The sequence below is a fragment of the Schistocerca serialis genome, chromosome 2 (assembly GCF_023864345.2).
Source record: "Schistocerca serialis cubense isolate TAMUIC-IGC-003099 chromosome 2, iqSchSeri2.2, whole genome shotgun sequence".
NCBI lineage: Eukaryota > Metazoa > Arthropoda > Insecta > Orthoptera > Acrididae > Schistocerca > Schistocerca serialis.
Window position 1 is genome coordinate 327,291,630 of NC_064639.1, and position 22,193 is coordinate 327,313,822.

At 44.3% G+C, this 22,193-nt stretch overlaps 1 protein-coding gene and 1 non-coding gene across 2 annotated transcripts in view; one reads left to right on the forward strand and one right to left on the reverse strand.

Moving 5' to 3' along the window:
- LOC126455952 (uncharacterized) overlaps positions 1-19,238 on the reverse strand; it is a 312,305-nt gene extending 293,067 nt beyond the window's left edge. Inside the window, exons 1-3 of the mRNA XM_050091709.1 lie at positions 19,044-19,238; positions 15,482-15,790; positions 9,804-9,945 (exon numbers count right to left, since the gene is read on the reverse strand). Of these exons, the coding sequence (XP_049947666.1) occupies positions 9,804-9,945; positions 15,482-15,790; positions 19,044-19,238 (646 nt within the window). The remainder of the gene's footprint in view (positions 1-9,803; positions 9,946-15,481; positions 15,791-19,043) is intronic.
- On the forward strand, positions 14,821-14,895 carry Trnat-ugu (transfer RNA threonine (anticodon UGU)). Its single transcript has one exon. It is a non-coding gene; the product is annotated as a tRNA-Thr (tRNA).
- Positions 19,239-22,193: the final 2,955 nt, after the last annotated feature.

A 22,193-nucleotide genomic window follows, 5' to 3' on the forward strand; every position in this document is an offset into this window, starting at 1 on the left:
TTGCATCACACTGAGCCATCTGGTTGCGAGCAGTCACTAACGGGTAGACACAGATGGCGCTCTGGTATCTATTCCAGAACGTTTTTTGTTGACGGATGACGCTGAAACTATCATCAGTACACCTACTATCCCCCAGGTGGCATATGGCAACACCCAATCAAAATCCAAGTTGTCTTTGCGGATGTACTATTTTTTTCCTGCTGTGTATTTTCCATACACAGAATGCGGCAAGAACGATTCATTGACCGAAATGGTGCAAAATGGTTCAAATGGCTCTGAGCACTATGCGACTTAACTTCTGAGGTCATCAGTTGCCTAAAACTTAGAACTAATTAAACCTAACTAACCTTAGGACATCACACACATCCATGCCCGAGGCAGGATTCGAACCTGCAACCGTAGCGGTCGCTCGGTTCCAGACTGTAGTGCCTAGAACCGCACGGCCACTCCGGCCGGCTGACCGAAATGAGTGGTATGAATTCCTCGATGAAATCTTTTATTGCTGGAAGATGTTTTATACCATTCCTGGAGCATCATTTTGCAACAACGTGTGGAGAGGGTGATATAAAACGGAAACTATGCTGTCTCTGTAATCTGTGCTGTTCAAATGTTTGAACGGCGCGAAAAAAAATCTCTCTAGGAATTACATAATGGATTTTTTCCAAATTTTTTATAGCTAAATGAAGAGTGGATATAGACAAATTGACCAGTGTGAGGTTTATTTTCGCGAGAAAAATAAGAAAAAACCGCTCTTAACATATCTTACTGTCTTTTATGCCATTATCGTAAAATCGCAGTTTCATAAAACAGCAGCGGCTATTTAACGCCAATTGTAATCTGCAATGACTATAGCTACTATTGACATGGTGTACGAAGAGTGCAACAGTCTGGGACAAGTAAGGGCAAGAAAGAGGAAAATGAGACGGAACCTATAGACATGCAAATAAATGAACTCAGTATCATATGAAGATGGTATCTGTTCCCGAATGAACAGGTGTTGTTGATATACATCAATAGGGAGAGCTGAAAATGTGTGCCCCGACCGGGACTCGAACCAGGGATCTCCTGCTATTCCCGGCGGGGTCAGGGATTTTCTCTGCCTCGTGATGACTGGGTGTTGTGTGATGTCTTTAGGTTAGTTAGGTTTAAGTAGTTCTAAGTTGTATGGGACTGATGACCATAGATGTTAAGTCCCATAATGCTCAGAGCCATTTGATCTCCTGCTTACATGTAAACAGGAGATCCCGGGTTCGAGTCCAGATCGGGGCACACATTTTAGGTCTCCCCATTGATGTATGTCAATAACACCTGTCGGCAGCTAAGGATGTATATCAAAAATGTCGGCAGCTAAGGGTTTCGATTTAATTATCATTTATATTCACTTTATATTCCGTATTTTTTTGGAATAAAATCCCATTGGTGATGATGAAATTCTTGCCGAAACCCCTAGGAGCGTTCAATAAACAATATTACACATTTTTTTCTGAAAACCGATTTATTTTATTCAGAATTCCTATATAGTGTATTATTCCCCACTCTTTTGGCTACCAAAACGCTATTTTCCAACATAATAGGACGGCCTTACGCCACCTTGTTTTTAAGGCCTTTATGGCCCCAGCGTACCACTCTACTGGTCCATGTCGGAGCCAACGTCTTGCTGCATCAATAACCTCCCCATCATCTACGTTCTGCGGAGTACATCCTTCACTGTGCCAAAGATGGAGGTAGGAATGTGCGATATCCGGGCTGCAGGGTGGATCAAGAATAATAGTTCAATGAAATTTTGTGAGCTCCTCTCGGGTGCGCAGACTTGTCTGAGGCCTCATTTGTCATGGAGAAGGAGACTATCGTTTGCATTTTTGTGGCGACAGACACGCTGAAGTCGTTTCTTCAATTTTCTGAAGGTAGCGCATTACACTTTCGAGTTGATCGTTGCACCGTGAAGGAGGACATCAAGCAGAATAACGCCTTCAGAGTCCAAGAAGATGGTCCCCATGATTTTACTGGCAAAGGTTGCGGCCTTAAAATTGTTCTTGGGCGCAGAGTTGTTTGGCTCCACTCCATGGATTGCCGTTTTGTTTCCGATTCGAAGTGATCGTCAAATGTTTCATCGGAGGTGACGGTGTTCAACAAAAAATTGTCACGATCAGCCTCATGATGCGCAAGCAATTCCACAAAGATGGACTTTCGGTGCTCTTTATGGTCTTCTGTTAGGCGGCGAGGAAACCAGCGGGCACACACGTTTGAGTGCAATTGGTGGACGAGGGTGTCAGCACTACCAACATTGACGTGTATTTGAGAAGCGACGTGTTTGTTTGTGATCGGTCGATCGCCTCGAATGGGCGTGTCCGCAGGTTCCAGCATTGCAGGAGTCACAGCTGTGTGCGGCCAGCCGGCAACCGGATGGTCGAACAAGCTTGCGCGACCTTTTTGTGATGATCACAAACGCCTCTCTCAACGACTCAGTGTGCTTTTATTCAATACCGGGTCTTCGTAGACATTTGGAAGCGCTTATGAACATCTGCGATGCTCTGGTTTTCCGCCAAAAGAAACTCAGTGGTAGCTCTCTGCTTGGAACTCACCTCCGTTACAGGTGCCATTTTGAAGGCTACGTATAGTGTCGCCATTTATCGATGCATGAGGAACGATAGGTAGTGAAGCGGGAATATTCCTAATGTCTCACAACAAATTCGCATTTATTCAACCGAAAATGCTCGAGAAAAGAATGTGTTTCATTAGTTACTGAACAACCTTTGTAATTACAATGTAAAACACAAAGACTTTGCGTGACGATCGACTTTACGCTGATGAAATTCTTTTGCAGCAAACAGGGACCACTCAGGAGAAGAGAAAAGTGTAAACTCACTCAGACTAAATTTTTTTCAAAGACCAAACGAGATGGTGCTAGTGGTTGAGAAACTGGATTTGCTTTGGGAAGGAAGGTTTTCAAATGTTTGTCCCGGCTGTTGCCCCCATAAATGTTGGACGGTTCCTTCGGAAGGGCCGGCCGTTGTGACCGAGCGGTTCTAGGCGCTTCAGTCCGGAATCACGATGATGCTACGGTCGCAGGTTCGAATCCTACCTCGGGCATGGATGTGTGGTTAGTTAGGTTTAAGTACTTCTAACTCTAGGGGACTGATGACCTCAGATGTTAAGTCCCATAGTGCTTTGAGCCGTTTGAACCTTCGGAAGGGACACGGCCGATTTCCTTGCTCATTGTTTCTTAATCCGAACTTGTGCTCTGTTGTTAATAATCTCGTGGTCGACGGTGACTAAATCGTAATTTTATTTCGTTCTTTTCGTCATGCATGGGCTTAAAAGTTTCTGAAGTTATGGAGGGCTGTCTGTACCCCACAGACACATAGGAATCTACGCCATCCAGTAACATGAATGCACCCAACTATCAAAGGGTGAATAACCAGTTTTTGCAGTGCGGACCGCTGCGAGACGTGAAGGAAGAGAGTCAGTGAGATCCTGGTAGGCACCAACAGGGATGTGGAGCCACGCCAGCGCCATTGCTATGGCCAGCTGCGCTAGGTTTCTCGGTTGAGAATCCAAGGCGCGAACAGACCAATCGAGGTAGTCTCATAGAGGCTCGATTGGGCTTAAATATGAAGAGTTAGTTTGTCAGTGGAGTACGATAAACGCATCCTGGTGCCTTTCGAACGACGCACGTACACTGCCATCTATCTGAATCGTTGCTCGTCCAGCTGGTAGATGCCATCGTGCTGAGGAAAAACAAAGTACATGTAGGGGTGGGAATGGTCCCCAAGGACACATGCATACTTGTGTTGCTCCACTGTTCGTTTCAGAATAACGATATCACCCAGAGAATGCCACGAAAACATTCCACAGACCGTAGAAACTCCCTCCTCCGGCCTGGAAAGTTCCGACGATTGTTACAGGGTGCTCCCTTTCAGATGTTTAATGCCGTACACGCCAAAGTTTATCTGTTTGATGGAGCATAAAACGTGGTTCATCTGAAAAGGCAACCTGTCGCCACTCAGATCAAATGGTTCTAATGGTTCTGAGCACTATGGGACTTAACATCTGAGGTCATCAGTCCCCTAGACTTAGAACTACTTAAACCTAACTAACCTAAGGACATCACACACATCCAAGCCCGAGGCAGGATTCGAACCTGCGACCGTAGCGGTCGCGCGGTTCCAGACTGAAGCTCCTAGAACCGCTCGGCCACAGCTGCCTGCCATTCTATAGAGAATGCCATCGATCCACGTTGTCAACAAGGCACTAAGGGAGTTGGTGGTGGAAAATCTGTGGGATATCCAGTTGCGATAGTGGTGTGCCAATTGCAGCCTTTGTCACTGATGATCAGTAGTCAGCATGGATGCGTGTCTAGGTGCCTCTGTGGGAACCCATACCCAGTATCGCTCGCTGAACGGCCATTGAGGAAACTCTGTTGGTAGCCCCTTGGTTCACACGAGTGGTCAACTGCTCAACAGCTGCACGTCTATTCGCCCGTACACATCTCAGCAGCTGTCGTTCACCCGTGTCATCTATGGTTCGTGGTGCGCTACAGCTGTCTTGGCGCCAGTTTTAGATAGCGCCACTTTGAAAAGCGTGGTCAACGAGTACTTTAACCAAGGAGGTACGCGAACTGTTTACAAACTTAGCCGTTTCGGAAATGTTCCCACCCTTGGCCCGAAAGATAATGATCATGCCCTTTTGGACGTCAGATAAATTGCTCCGTTTCCGCATTACGACAACGACTGCACTGTCGTTAGCATCACACCAATATGCTTTTCACACCCTCCACTGCTAGTGCTGCCACCTGCCGTCTGTGAATGGTTATTGCCCGATGACGCCAAGCATAGGTGGTGGTTACATTAATGTGACTGGACCGTGAAGATCGTAATAAACAGATGAATGTGATACGCCCTCGTCACAGTAAAGCTGTCGGTAGATGTGCGAGTATTTAGGCAGGCGTCAATAATACTTTGTCTCTAAGGAATCCGTCATCGGCGATATATTAAACCCTATCCTTCCGTCCGTGCTTTCTATACCTAAAAGGACGAAAGTGTACGGAGGTGGCGTATTCTTTTGATTTACTTAAGTTCTCGAGGATAATGGTACAGCGTTTACTGTAACGAAACACAGATTAAGGGTATATGAGCTGCAAAGTGACGTCTTCCTTGTTAAATGACAACGTTTTCTAATTGAAGTCTTCGATACCGCTTGGCCAACGCACAGCCAAACTGGTACCTGTCAAACTAACAGAGACATCACGCTACGTCACGGAACAGTATGTTACATCGTGTATATCATGAGCTGTAGTGAGAGAGGGAGTCAGATCATCCCTGGGCTGGATCAAAAACATCTGCTGTAATGACTTTTATGCAAGATGGCACTCCATCCCATATTGCGTGAAATATCTTGTTGGAGGCTGTAGATAATTTCATCGCCATTTCTTCAGTAGTTGGATGTTACGAACGCGTAAGCGTCTTTGCACTGTCTGAAACTATAAACGCTCAGTCTCACAAGAGATACTTTTGCGCCTGGAGTATTGCTTGGACCATCACTGCTTTGCAAGATGCGCGGAAGATGTCGCAAAAACGGTTCAAATGGCTCTGAGCACTATGGGACTTAACATGTGAGTCATCAGTCCCCTAGAACTTATAACTACTTAAACCTAACTAACCTAAGGACATCACACACATCCATGCCCGAGGCAGGATTCGAACCTGCGACCGTAGCGGTCGCGCGGTTCCAGACTGAAGCGCCTAGAACCGCTCGGCCACTCAAGCCGGCAAGATGTCGCACACTGTTAACCGTGAGATGAGGAGACGCAGCGGTGTGTCATGAATAGCAGTACGGCATAGGCCGATGGTGCGATTGCAGTTATATTCTAAGGAAGTGGAACATGTTGATTTACTGATTAATTATTTGAGATGAGGAAAGAGACTGTGACATTTTGAGAAGAATATTTTATTACGATTATTTTGATGAGTAACATAAGAGGATTTAATTTAAGGTAATTGACTTCAGATTTTGTACATTATTGCAGCAGCTTGTAGTTACGCATTCTTGGTTCAGACGTCCAGACTTGAGTATAGGCAAAGATAAAGAGCCATGCATAATTTTCAATTTGAATTTAGGGGTAGTAATAAATGTTGAATGTTTGATGTCTTTATCTTTTGATAATTAAGACTACTTACTTTTGTCCAATCAAAAACTGTAATTTCTTTGTATTAATGTTGGTGAAACAAAAAAGAGATAATTTTCGAATATAGAACTTAATCATAAACCTAATTACATTTGACGTTACAACTTATTCCAAGTCATTGTCCGCTCCAAAATCCATGCCAAAATATGAGTTATCATTTATCTTCAGATTTGTTAGGAACCAAATATGCTTTGCCTTTTTTTTTTTTTTTAAAAAAAAAAGAGAACGCATTGCACCAGGGGCATCTTAGTAGTTAGTTGTAGCTCCGGAAATAAGGCTCGCTTTCAAGAGAAGAGCAGTGTCACCGTGTTTCCGTTGTGCAACAGGTAAGCCAAAATTAAATAATAAAAAAAGGGAACAATGAGTTTTTCCGGGGCCAATTTATCAGTGCAAAAGTTTCATGATTCCTCAGTGCTGAATTTAGACAGTGATTGGTCTCTCGGTCTACCAGAAGTCATCGGGATGCTGATGCACAGTGCTGTTCACAACATTGTCCCTTGACTACAGATACTGTTGATGTATGACGGCCAACATGCTGAGCGTTCGTTATGAAAAAAAACATCGTCTTTGCTGAAAATCAATTTTTATGCTAATTATTGCTTTTGTATAGTATGGAGCGCCATCTGTTCGTTTTTTTGTGCAATTATTTTTGGTTTCAGTAAACCCCTTGTCATTTCAAGCACGAGTGTCAATTTTTACCTCTCAGCCTACATTATTCCGTGAAGTATTGAATTTTCAAATTTTAGCTGACTTTTGGGTCATCCTGTGTCTTCTTCAACCTTACTTAGAACTCGGGCTACGCCGCTGGCGGATACATACGAGGGATGCCCCCCCCTCCCCCCCCCCCCCTTTCGGGGCCGCACGCATTGCTACCCGCGCCGACCCCGCCAGTCATCTCGCACGCTATTCGTTCGTCGTGTTCAAAGTTACCGAGTAGTTGTACTTTCCTACGTAGCACGCGCGTCCGCGTCATCGTATATTATATCTTTCTGTCTGGCACAAATTCGCGGCCTTTCTAACGATCTCGATACGTTATTCTGCCTGGCATTTGATCGAGAAAAGTAGCGAATATTCTACTGTTTTCTTGTCCAGAGAGCCTTCGATACGAAGCCTTATAAATACGGACTATTCGCCATATAGGAAGCTAGATTACATTCAGAAGCAAGAATATTAAGACTGAAGAAAGAATATGTAAAAAGTCCTCGTGGTAGCAAGTGCAAGCTTTGTCCGTTTGTCCTAGATACGACTATCCTACTTTGCACACGGTGTACAAAATATTTGCTTATCTACCTGCATCTATTGCTAGAAAGAAGTTTTTCAACAATTTGGCATATAAATGAGATGGCTGAGGTCGACAATGAAGGGGGATCGACTTAATGGCTTATCTCTGTTTAATGCTTACCCTGACATTGATTGTCCTATTGACCCTGTAATTAACCAATTTGCCAGGAAGAATAGGCGCATAGAATTCATCACTTAAGGAAGAGAACCACAATTGTAACTTTTTTCATATCATAAGATGGCATTGTCTTGTACACTACTGGTCACTAAAATTGTTACACCAAGAAGAAATACAGATGATAAACGGGTATTCATTGGACAAATATATTATACTAGAACTGACATGTGATTACATTTTCACGCACTTTTGGTGTATAGATCCTGAGAAATCAGTACCCAGAACAACCACCTCTGGCCGTAACAACGGCCTTGATACACCTGGGCATTGAGTCAAACAGAGGTTGGATGGCGTGTACAGGTACAGCTGCCCATGCAACTTCAACACGATACCACAGTTCAAGGGAAGTGACTGGCATATTGTGACGAGCCAGTTGCTCGGCCACCATTGTCCAGACGTTTTCAATTGGTGAGAGATCTGGAGAATGTGCTGGCCAAGGCAGCAGTCGAACATTTTCTGTATCCAGAAAGGCCCGTACAGGACCTTCAATATGCGGGTGTGCATTATCCTGCTGAAATGTAGGGTTTCGCAGGGATCGAATGAAGGGAAGAGCCACGGGTCGTAACACATCTGAAATGTATTGTCCACTGTTCACAGTGCCGTCAATGCGAACAAGTGGTGACCCAGACGTGTAACCAATGGCACCCCATACCATCACGCCAGGTGATACGCCAGTATGGCGATGAGGAATACAGGCTTCCAATGTGCGTTCACCGCGATGTCGCCAAACAGGGACGCGACCATCATGATGCCGTAAAGAGAACCTGTGTTCATCCGAAAAAATGGCGTTTTGCCATTCGTGCACCCAGGTTCATCGTTGAGTACACCATCGCAGGCGCTCCTGTCTGTGATGCAGCGTCAAGGGTAACCGCAGCCATGGTCTCCGAGCTGATAGTCCATGCTGCTGCAAACATCGTCGAACTGTTCGTGCAGATGGTTGTTGTCTTGCAAACGTCCCCATCTGTTGACTCATGGATCGAGCCGTGGCTGCACGGTCCGTTACAGCCAAGCGGATAAGATGCCTGTCATGTGGACTGCTAGTGATTCGAGTCCGTTGGGATCCAGCACGGCGTTTCGTATTATCCTCCAGAACCCACCGATTCCATATTCTCCTAAGTCATTGGATCTCGACCAACGCGAGCAGCAATGTCGTGACACGATAAACCGTAATGGTGATAGGCTCCAATCCGACCTTTATCAAAGTCGGAAACGTGATGGTACGCATTTGTCCTTCTTACACGAGGCATCACAACAACGTTTCACCAGGCAACGCCGGTCAACTGCTGTTTGTGTATGAGAAATCGGTTGGAAACTTTCCTCATGTGAGCACGTTGTAGGTGTCGCCACCGGCGCCAACCTTGTGTGAATCCTCTGAAAAGCTAACCATTTGCATATCACAGCATCTTTTTCCTGTCGGTTAAATTTTGCGTCTGTAGCACGTCATCTTTGTGGTGTAGCAGTTTTAATGGCCAGTAGTGTATATGTGTATAATCAGTTTAAATAAAACTGTCTTAAACTTTGCATGTGACTGGATTATTTTTCATTACGGTAAAAGTAAAGGTAGCTCAAGATATCTTTAGCGCCCCCTGCTCGAGATTTTTCTGTATCCGCCACTACAGATCAATTTGTCATCACGACCTACTTGCCCATTCCAAAAGAAATGTAAAAGGAAGACAATATTGTCAGTGTATTATTGCCTTTCTGTTCACGCATATATGGAGTCACATACTATAACATTAGGCCCATAAGAAAGACAGGCCGGGGCGCGCACGTCACAGAACGTGGCACTGCAGTTCTTGAAAAGTGCCAGCAGCCATCTCCGACGTGGTGCAAGTAGTTTAAGAATTCGTAACCGCTCGTTTAAATGCATCAACCTCACGGTAGCGCACGACAAAGTTAAGAGCTTGGGTGGGTAACTTTTCATTGACAAATCGATTTGTCGTGGGCCCTGCACGGAGCCAGCGTTCGCGAAATATGGCGGACAAGGCGGCTATTGTGATGTCACTAATACGTTTCGGGGCCCGCATTCCCCGTGTGTCCCGCTACAACATCTCTATAGCGCGGGCTAAAGCTGATGACCTGTATCGGTAGGTTCAATTGACCCTACAAAGCTATTGCTGAATGTTAACACGAGCAAACAACAGATACAGTGGGAGTTACCTGTCTGTGCGGCGTACTCGAAGGCTGCGTGGTCTCGGGGGCTGTAGGGCGGCGAGCCCGCATCTTCCTGGCGGGCTGTGAGGAACGCCTTCTTCACTTTGGTCCACTTGGAAGAGTGCCTGCGGCAAGGCGGCGGGGACCCCTGAGCACACGGCAAGGGCACCAGGTCAGACAGAGCGCAGCTGCAGGCTTAAAAAACGAACTGACGCCGTCTCCAGCTGTCTCCTCGTTAAGCCATTTCACATTTTTGTAATTGAAGCGTTTATTTAAAAAGATCTCGAACTGTGTATGTCGAGTGTTCCTGGGACTGGGGATAGGGGGGTCCCAGCTAAGAATATATGGGAAGGGGGTTTGCAATACCAGCATTTGCCTTAACCAAGGAAAAGCCCCCGGAAACCTTGGTCGGAACTGGACACCTGCACCTGAATAACAAAATCGTGGACAATCGAAAAGTCGGAGAGTGGCACCAATCAAGACTACAACCGCTTTAATGCTCTCGTTAATTGGCCATATGGTATGTGTAACACAAAAAACTAGCGGTGAATAGCCTTGTTATTCTGATGCAAGTATTGGGGCAATATTTGTATAACCTTGGTCGCTAAGTCTGCGCCAAATCAGTGGTTACATCGATTTCTTTTTCTACCCCAGTTAATCTGATTGTTAAGACCGCTCAAAACAACTGGTTTCTGAAATAGCCAACTTTCATTTTTTTATTCCTATTATTTCATCTGATAGACATAGAAATTGAACAAAGATGGAAAAAATTGACTCACTCATTTTCAAGACAAATAGAACCAAAATATTAAATTAAGGGGAAATGGAACGCCCTGTTCCGACAATGTTAAATTTAGTGACTTGCCTTCCCTGTATTTCAGGAATCACTGTGGTAATTGAGATGAAACTTCTACAGGACATTAAATTGTATGATCTGAGTCTACTGAACAACAATAATTGCATTTCAACTACTGCTTTCGGAAAAACGGTTATTTAATTACACGGTTAAAATTTTGTATACTTTTTTGTACGTTATCCTAAATAATTTTAATTATACATAACATTGTTCCTATTTTAGTTCAGTAGACGCAGGATATGTATGTTATTACTCCCTGAAAATTTGAATACTCTACTCGAAGTGGTTTCTGAGATTTAGGGAAAAATGCAACAAAAAATGTAAATTTTTAGGAATGGCCACCTAATGTTTCAAAAGACTGTAAATCACTTAATATATGCTTAATTTTTTTATTTTTAGTCATTCAGAAGCACCCTGCACCATTCTGTATATAATTCTCTTGATCTTTTCCAAGTTTTTTCTTCTTTTCTTCTTTGTGGACTGCTTAGTGGCCAACTATGCTGCATACTCTGCTTTATCAATGCGGACCTTGTCCATCAGTTCAAGTTCTCTGATGCAGTTTGTTCCAGGATTAATTCCCATATGCTGTAGCACTTTCACGCTACCAATGTTGCCATCATTAAAAGCAATAACAGCATCTCGGACCCCCCCCCCCCCCCCCCCCGCCCTTCAGTGCCTTCATTCCAACAAAAACATTTTTTGGTAAGCGGGTCCATATAACATTATTGAACGACTCATTGGGATTTTGAGTCTGACCATACAGACACTTCTTCAGTAATTCAGGATTTGCCAGGTCTCTGTAAATAGGTTTTATTATATCCATGACTGCTGCTAGGATCGAATGTTTATGGCTGTATAACTGTTTGAGTACTGGTCATTGCGGTAATTGCACCATGAATCAGGTCCCGGGGGGCAATGGTAATGAACCGATTTTTCGTCAGTTGACAGCCTGTGGAAGAAGGTAGCACATACTGCCTGCTTCATTTTAAACAAATCCTCAGTATTATTTCTAATGGACAACCCATAATACTGCTGTAGTTCATCAATCATTTTGTCTGTCAGCCTGCCTCTTATGGTTTTACCATCATAAAGTTTCTCGTCTCACAGACTTTGTTTCAACTTCCTGAACCCGGTGCCCATCCTCTTCGGGACATGATAGCACATTCCAGTTTTGCGATAACCTTCTCACCATAAGGCTGAGCGGCTACTACACTGTTATATGCTTTTGAGCCTCCATCACCTAAGAATTTAGTCTAACACAGTCCTCTTTCGTTCACAGATCGACTAAAAATTTAAATAGCTGCAGAGGCCCCCATACCACCACTTGTTACTTCATAATTTCTGTCACAGATGTGCCCTTCTTCACCGCCCGATTTACATTTATAGCAATGACTGGTTAAAATACGGAAATCTGTTACCTTTCCAGTCTCAACACTGATCACCGTAGCAACAGCATTCTTAGAACTGTAGCTGCACGTCTGCCAACTGCCATCTAAAGCTACTGGTATATCAGTGATACCATCATTTATTTAAACAGCTTCGTTGGGAGCACCCTGACGTTCGCTCACAGTGCATATCAATCACGACGGTAGTCTCAACTCTCTCACCAATGCCAGTACACAGTTTCAGATAACGTGGAATCGAGTCTCTCTCCAGTGACTATTTCTTTATTTTCGTTTGTTAGTGCTATATAACATGTCTAAAATGTTTTTATACGTTGTCTAGAACCTTCGAAACTGGCTATTTGCTCGTGCTTTTCGTTTAGCAAGTAAAATGGGCGATTTCTTCGCTCAGGAACATGCCACGGTCACATACTGTTGCTCAAAACGCACAGTTTCGTGGGTAATTTTAGTTAATGTGTGCACGAGTACGGCAAAACATACACTACTGGCCATTAAAATTGCTACACCAAGAAGAAATGCAGATGATAAAAAAGTATTCATTGGACAAATATATTATACTAGAACTGACAGGTTGGATGGCGTGTACAGGTGCAGTTGCCCATGCAGCTTCAACACGATACCACAGTTCATCAAGAGTAGTGACTGGCGTATTGTGACGAGCCGGTTTCTCGGCCACCAGTGACCAGACGTTTCTAGTTGCTGAGAGATCTGGAGAATATGGTGGCCAGGGCAGCAGTCGAACATTTTCTGTATCCAGAAAGGCCCGTACAGGACCTGCAACATGCTTTCATGCATTATCCTGCTGAAATGTACGGTTTCGCATGGATCGAATGAAGGGTAGAGCCACGGGTCGTATCACATCTGAAATGTAACGTCCACTGTTGAGAGTACCGTCAATGCGAACAAGAGGTGATCGAGACGTGTAACCAATGGCACCCGATACCATCACGCCGGGTGATACGCCAGTATGGCGATGACGAATACACGCCCCCAATGTGCGTTCACCGCGATGTCGCCAAACACGGATGCGACCATCATGATGCCGTAAACATAACCTGGATTCATCCGAAAAAATGACGTTTTGCCATTCGTGCACCCAGGTTCGTAGTTGGGTACACCATTGCAGGCGCTCCTGCCTGTGATGCAGCGTCAAGGGTAACCGCAGCCATGGTCTCCGAGCTGATAGTCCATGCTGCTGCAAACGTCGTCGAACTGTTCGTGCAGATTGTTGTTGTCTTGCAAACGTCCTCATCTGTTGTCTCATGGATCGAGACGTGGCTGCACGATCCGTTACAGCCATGCGGATAAGATGCCTGTCGTCTCGACTGCTAGTGATACGAGGCCGTTGGGATCCAGCACGGTGTTCCATATTACCCTCCTGAACCCACCGATTCCATGTTCTGCTAACAGTCATTGGATCTCGGTCAACGCGAGCAGCTATGTCGCGATACGATAAATCGCAACCGCGGTAGGCTCCAATCCGACTCTTATCAAAGTCGGAAACGTGATGGTACGCATTTATCCTCCTTACACGAGGCATCACAACAACATTTCACCAGGCAACGCCGGTCAACTGCTGTTTGTGTATGAGAAATCGGTTGGAAACTTTCCTCATGTGAGCACGTTGCAGGTATCGCCACCGGGGTCAACCTTGTGTGAATGCCTTGAAAAACTAATCATTTACATATCACAGCATCTTCTTCCTGTCGGTTAAATTTCGTGTCTGTAGCATGTCATCTTCGTGGTGTATTAACATGATGGGTTAGTGTACAATCGCCGCTCAGCACTCTTGGCTCTCCCGACAACGCTGGTATGGTTTTCCTTGTCTGAGGGCTACGGCGAGCAACTCTCGAGAGATGGAGGTTACCGGCTACGAGCGAGGGCTAAGCTCGCAGGGAGCGGCTGTCTGAGATCTGTCCCCTCTCTCGGACACTCGGCGAGCTGAATCTCGGCGGTTGTTCAAAAAATTTCGCGCCATTGGTGTGTTGGGGCGAAATGCGGTTGCAACATTGCACACATTGGAAGTTTTATTGTTGTATGTCTGTTAATGTTCAGTGCTGTATTGAGTAGAACGTTGTGGCGCACAGTTTGCGAATTTCGAGATGGCACAGTTAGAGGAGCAACGTGTCTGCATTAAATTTTGCCTGAAACTTGAGAAAACATTTATAGAGACACACAAAATGATGCAGGAAGCCTACGGTGAGGAGTGCTTAAGCCATACTCGTGCTACGAATGGTTCACGCGGTTTAAAAATGGCCGGACGGAAGTTAAATATGACCTTCGTTCAGGACGTCTACCGACGACGCTCGTGTCAGGAACGTCAACGAAATTGTGCGTGCCAGTCGAAGACTGACTGTGCGAGAGACTGCAGAAGAATGTAACATTCCAGTTGGATCATGTCATGAAATCCTGACAAAGCGTCGTGTTTCCGCTAAGTTCGTCTCACGGCCCATTAGTCAAGACCGCATTCATCGCTGTTTATACTTATATGGATATGGTGTCTGTTCTTTGGGACATGTCCAAAAGAACAGACACCATATCCTTATAAGTATATAGTTCTGGCAATAGCGGCCATGACCTTCTTCTGTGCAGATGCACACATATTTCCCGAACTCTTACGGGACTTGGTAAGAATGTCTTCCACGAGCATTGAGTGTGTTGGGGTGGGACACTACGAATGTAGTGCGTGGACATACAAGGTGAGAAGGTGGGTCTCGAGGGAGGCGTGCGCGAGATAGTCCCAACAGTCGCACTATCCTCCGTCGCCTCGGTGGCTCAGGTGGATCAGAGCGTCTGCCATGTAAGCAGAAGATCCCGGGTTCGAGTCGCGGTCGGGGCACACATTTTCACCTGTCCCCGTTGATATATATCAACGCCCGTCAGCAGCTGAAGGTATTAATAAAATTCTAATTTCGTTCATCGCTGTTGGTGCGTGACTAATGTACACAAAACGAAATCACTGTTCTGCCTCATCCTCTGTACTCTCCCGACCTGGCCGCTGCGGACCTTTTTTTATTTCTGAAGCTGAAAACCCTGTCGAAAGGACGAAATTTGCAACAATAGACGAGATAAAATAAAATTCTCAGACGGCGCTTCGCGCTATCCAGCAGGAGGCGTACCAAGATTGCTTTCGGAAATGGAAACGGCGTTGGGAGCGGTGTATTAATTGTGCAGGAGAGTATTTCGAAGGAGACCATGCACAATAAGTAGAAGGTAAGCGTAGAAAAATTTTGTGGATAAAGAACCGGAATTTTTTGAACAGACCTCGTTTTACTCGCAAACGGTTTCTGAGAGTGCAAAACCCTCACGTGCATACCTTAGCTTAGCAATGTCTTCTAAGTGTGGTGCGTACTCTAATATTAGAGTGTCGCTGCGGAAGATCGTATGCAGTAAGAATGGGCAGCCCAGCAGGCGCGCGCGGCTACCTGCTGGTTGTGGCGGCGGTCGTCCTCGGGGTCGGTGACGGGCGAGGGCGACGGCTTGGGCGGCGGCCGGGGGGGCGGCGACTGGTGCTCGGGCCAGCGCAGCTCCTCGCTGGAGGCCAGCGTCAGCGTCAGCCGCGGCGCCTGCCCCGCCTTCTGCAACCACACGCCGGCCCGCAGGCTGCGTCTCAGTCGGCTGGTCGCAACAACTCGGCAGCACAGTGTCCACAAAGGAACAACCACGTGGTGCTGTCCGTTTGACACTACGAGGTAACCTGTTCGACTAGTCCTCTGAGCTTGGACATCAGAATCCTAAAGCAGCACAACGTACTTAAAAAAAATACCGACTTTGAAAATACATGAGCATTAAGTAAAACCATTTCGATACTCTTAAGAGGCTCGCCAGCGGCTGTCTTTATAACGTACAAGGTGTTTAAAAAAAAGTACCACATATTCGCATGGGAGTTATACCGGGTGATCAAAAAGTCAGTATAAATTTGAAAACTGAATAAATCATGGAATAATGTAAATCGAAGGTACAAATTGACACACATGCTTGGAATGACATGGGGTTTTATTAGAACGAAAAAAAAATACAAAAGTTAAAAAAATGTCCGACAGATGGCACTTCATCTGATCAGACTAGCAATAATTAGCATAACAAAGTAAGACAAAGCAAAGATGATGTTCTTTATAGGAAATGCTCAATATGTCCACCATCATTCCTCAACAACAGCTGTAGTCGAGGAATAATGTTGTGAACAGCACTGTAAAGCATGTCCGGAGTTATGGTGAGGAACTGGCGTCGGATGTTGTCTTCCAGCATCCCTAGAGATGTCGGTCGATCACGATACACTTGCGACTTCACGTAACCCCAAAGCTAATAAGCGCACGGACTGAGGTCTGGGGATCTGGGAGGCCAAGCAGACGAAAGTGGCGGCTGAGCACACAATCATCACCAAACGATCCGCATCTGTCGGACATTTTGTGAACTTTGTTTTTTTTTGGTTCTAATAAAACCCCATGTCATTCCAAGCATGTGTGTCAATTTTCGCCTCTCTATCTACATTATTCCGTGGTTTATTAAGTTTTCAAATTTATACTGACTTTTTGATCACCCGATATATAAGATCATCTCCCGACTGACTGACTCATCATCGCCCAGCCCGAACCGATAAGGATAGGATCTTGAAATTTTGAGAGGATGTTGATCTTCTATTGTAGGAATCGTTTAAGAAGAGGTTTTTTGAAATTCCACCCCTAAGTTGATGAAACAGGGGATGAATAATTTTTTTGAAAGTATGTCGTTGCTAGGGCAAATTTGAAGCTATACGTTAATATTTGGTTTCTCGGCCAGAGATAAAGAAATACGTATTTCACCATTTTTGGAAATTTAACCCCTGTGGGGCTGAAATAATGGGCGACAGCTTTTTTGCACAATCTTTATTAAAGAACTACTGAAATATTTTTAAAGCTACATTTATGAAACCTGGTATTTGACTTGTCGGTTACAAATGAAAAAGGTTTTTTTTTTTAATTCTGTCCCTAAGGAGATCAAATAGGAGGTGGAAAGTTTTATCAAAATATTTCAATGCGAAAGAATTTTTAAAGCTAAATCTTTGAAAAGTGCTGTTTGCCTTCTCCGTTAGAAATGAAGAAATACGTGTTTCAGTGTTTTTAGAAATTCACCTCCCTAAGAGAGTGAAATACGAAACGAAAAGTTTTATCACATTATTTCACTCTGAGAGCGTTTTCAAAGGAAAAGCTATACCAATTTGTATTTTGCTTCTTCGTTGGAAATAAAAATACGTATTGCACTGTTTGCGGAAATTCAATTTCTAATGGGGTTAAATAGGGGATGCAAATTCTTAAGACAGTATTTCGTTACAGTAAAAAATAAAAGTTAAAGCTAAAACTATGAAAATTCGCATTTCATTTCACGGTTGGATATAAAGAAACATGTGTTAAGGGATGAAAGTTCCTATGGAAATATCACCAAAGGGACACAGAAGGCATGGTTAACAAACATCTTGGACTCCAGCAACCAGGATCTCTGTCTTGATAAGAAGTACATTCAGAAAAGACCATGCTTTTATTGCCTTATTTAGCGTGAAATGTTTAGAAGGTGTTGCAATTCGTGAGCAACATACAAATTTGATTAAAGAAAAACAAAAAACAAAAAATCTGCAGTCTATACAGTCTACGCAAGCGAAGCGGTGGACGCTAAGCTAGTAGGTAATATTGGTCAAAACTAGAAGTTCCTGTAATTATATGTCCGAAATCCAGTACCTGTTGAGATATGGGCTGTTTTGCTTGCGATGAGTAATGTACACCATTCAGCGTTGTATAGGCCGTCATATCGTTACAGTTTAGTGAGCAATGAATTACCAGCACTGCTAGAGACCGTTACCCTTGCAAAAAGACACGAACTGTGGTTTATGCATGACAGGCCAACTCTCCATTTTCTACCTTGCAGGGAACCGTATTCAACGCTACGTTCTACGGACGACGGCCCCTCTTCTTAGCACACTTGAATCCGCTGGACTTGTGGCCATGGGGACAGTCAGAGGAACATTTCAAGTGCAATAGATTAATCGAGGAGACTCGAACTTTGGCTTCTCTGCTCACCGGACATGATTCCGTTGCGTTTCTAACCACGGGGACCAATCGTTAATGTGTAAACGTTCCAGGAGCCAACTCTCCATTTTCTACCTTGCAGGGAACCGTATTCAACGCTACGTTCTACGGACGACGGCCCCTCTTCTTAGCACACCTGAATCCGCTGGACTTGTGGCCATGGGGACATTCAGAGGAACATTTCAAGTGCAATAGATTAATCGAGGAGACTCGAACTTTGGCTCCTCTGCTCACCGGACATGATTCCGTTGCGTTTCTAACCACGGGGACCAATCGTTAATGTGCAAACGTTACAGGAGCGTGTAAACAATGCGTGTGACGTAGCCCCATGGAGCCAGGTCTACTTGAAAGAATGCGCGATCCGCTGCGAAGAAGGACTGAAGGATTGTCAGGATGCGTTGTAACCATATCCAGCAGCACCTGTAGTATCTCCTTCTATGTAACAGACATGTACCTAAACAAAGAAAATGATAATCCAATCCGAAATATAGAAAAATCTATAAAATAAATAAACAAAAACGATGCACAAGCAAAACGTAAAAGACAGCACTTTAATTCACGTTTGTATTTTTCTTTTCTGTGTACCCTAAATGTGAAGTACTTCTTATTTCAGATAGATGAACATGTTGCCCCACCACTACGTACGGCAGCGATAGCTACTGGCTTGAGTCCATAAGCTCGCCTGCATATGACAGCTGGCTTTGACACGTAAATGTTGGGCACGTATGTCACAGCTCTCCAGCCGTTTCATTCACCGCACGCACCGAGAAAAGTTGAAAGCTTACACCACTTGAAGCTGGTACGGATCACAATTAATGCTCGCAATAAACAGAGTGATTTTAATCAAAAGTAAGTTAGGTACCTCAGTGATGTTCTAATGCGAGAATGGCTGCTGAGCACAGGCAATGCGTCGCAAACAGGTACTTACCGAGCTGTCTGCGTCTTGCGACTGCAGCGCGTTGCCGTCCATAGCGCCATCACACGCGGAGTCGAGGTGTGCGTCGGTGGAGCCAGCGCCGCGACGCTTCAAGCTGTCTTTGCGCGTCTGGATGATGATGTCCTTGACCTTTCCCCACGGAGTGCGGTGGGCCTTACCGCTAGGGCTCTTCGAGAGTGGCGACATATCCTGCGGCAGAGGTCAGCAGTTACTCAGAGGCAGAGGAAAACCAGTGAAAAGTCAATCGTTCAAAATTACAAGTCTTGTGATTCAGGAGTAACAGAAATACGGCAGAAACAAGGGTTCCGCATCGCTTTGTTGTCCGTTTGTCTGTCCGACTGTTAAGACCATTTTTTCTGCAACATATAGCGTCCCCAGTGCCAAATTTTTTACCATGTGTAAGTTTAGATTGCAAAGAAATAATTTACGACAGAATGATCTAAAGAGACGACAAGATACGCTCTTTTGTTAATTTTTTAGTCGACTTCACTTCTTCTTTTGTCTTGAATGTGTGTAGAGGGACATCTTGCGTGTGCTGACAAATGTAAGCATATTTGTATGAGTTAAACATATAATATAACGATTTAATATTATTGTGCACTTTTAATTTGTAAGAGGTGATCCCGATTTCATGTCCGCCTTCCTTGAATTAACCTGCATTCAAGTAATTTACAGCTCAACAATCGCAGCGGCCGATGCAGCCAACGACGCCATTACGTGGCGATATTAACTTATGAAAATTTAACGGAAGCTGAAAAACTCGCCCGCTATTAGCATAATATTAATTTTTCTCCACAGCCGCACGAAGTTGCAGAAATACTTAGCTTTAAGATTCTTATTTTCAGTACCATAGCTGAGAGCCAGAGCCAGGACTCCGACTACAATACAATGGTCAACGGAGGTAAGAAAAATACTCTCGCGCGTGTGTGGGCCGCAATTTTAATTAATAACTAAAGATTTCTTGCTTTAAAGTTAACTGACTAGCCGAGGAAAGTAATATGAAAAGTTTATTACATTGTTCAACTTAAATATCATTTTTATTAAGGCCCACCACGTAAGTCGGCAACAATCAAAAAATAATAATAACAATAATAATAATATATTAAATTACGACGGCCGACGGACGCGAGATTGGCGCCGCAACTTTGGGGCCCGATTAATATGATTCTATTGTAATGAATGTAATTATGTATGTGTCTAATTGTTGTAAAATATTAATGCTTGTATGAATTCTTTTACATGTACAACAACAAAACCACACCCTGAGGAGATCTGGAGAGGAAAAAGTGTAGAAAAGAAAGAGGATTGCGAGAAAGAAAAATAAGTAAGGTAAGGCCTATTGTGCAAGCATCCTGTGTAGCTCTGTGCGGAATATCGAACCCATGTGCACATGAGATACCTTCGGTGTTTTGTGTATTTATGTGTTTATTTTTGGAGGGTATAATTATTCGTTTTGTGTATTTAATGTTTATTTTTGGAGGGGATAATTAATCGTGTGTGTATCAGTGTTAAAGATTTGTCAGTGGCTTAAAGTGAATTTAGTATGGGTAAGATAGGACAACCTAAAGCATCCGTACCAGAAGAACAAAATTCTGTTAATATGGAAAGTGAGGATCATTTGCAATACGTAAACGAATCCCAAGCCACCGCCTCGGATAACATAATTTCCGGAGTGGGGGGCGAGGATCTGTGGTCGGTGAATGACGCTCCACAGCAGAATGGGAATAGAGTAACAACTCCACTGCCTGGGCAGGGGGGCCAATCGAGTGCTAGATTAAGCGGGGCACCAGTATGCTCACCGATTGCAGACCCTTTTGCTGAATTTCTGCGCAGGTTAGAAGAAAGAGATAGGGAAAGAGACGAAAAACTGGCTCAGATGCTGCATGAGCAGGAGAAAAAATTAACGCAAAAGGTCATTGAGCAAGAGCAGCGCAGTGAAGCAAAACTCGACAGTATCCAAAGCGAACTAGCCGAGATGCGGGATGCGTGCAAAGAAATACCCGATCTTGTGCAAAGCTTAGCCGGAGAGATGCAAAAATTACAGATAGCGCAGGCTAGGCTTGAAGACAATGTCCAGACTTTAACCAACCGCGTGGATAATGTGGAGATAGATGCACAGAAAAGTATTGACGCATATTTGGAAGTGCAAGCTCAAAAAGTAGAAAAAGAATTAAATGAATGGCTAGAAGTAAAGGATCGCGAGATATCTGCAAAGATTGAAAGCGATGTAAAAACAGCTGTAGAACAAGCGACTGCGGCCGTGAGTGTAAATATTGACGCTAGCGCTGCTGCACTACATGCCGAATTAGCACAGATCAAGTCCCGTGTGACAGCGGAGTTGCCAAATTGGCAACAGGAGGTCGCGCGAAGACTGCGTTGGAAAGCAATGTAAACAGTGGCGGACAGATCATGAATCCGACTCCGCGCACTGATTACTATAATAACGCTGACGGTAGGCAGGGTGCGAGTGCGCAACCGCAACCTAATGCGAATTATGAGCACGAACAACACGCGATACCGTGCAGCGCACATCACGAAGTGATCAATGTCCCAGAATGTAGCAATCAGATGTGCAAAAAAGAGGACAATGTAATAAAACACAGGACATTCCAACCCTTCAATAGCGAAAAACGAAATGTCCACCCTGTTGTATTTATTAAGAGCTTCAGGAATGTGTTTCCCAGGACATGGACGGAAAGACAAAGAATACAGTTCGCGGTCTCCTTTATTCAAGGTGACGCGGCACTGTGGGCCACCGACGTGTCCGAAAAATGTCTAACGATGCAACAGTTTGAAGGTGCATTCTTGTAAAAATTCTGGTCCGATAGCGTCCAAGAAAGACTACGAAAGGAGTTGTACAATCCAGAAATGTACAATCCTAAGATGGGAACGTTACGCAAATATTTCGAAAAGTATATAAACAAAACCAGGTACTGGGATGAGCCAATGTCCGATCGTGACATAATCAGATTAATAAAAATGAAGTTGCCCAGTGAAATTAAAAGATATTTCATCAATGTGCCGGAATAAGATATAGAACAATTCATGGAAATAGTGGATTCTGTTGACCTATTGATCGAAGATATGAAAACCGAAAACAAGTGGAACCATGCAGGCTATAATCAACACAAAGCCGATTAC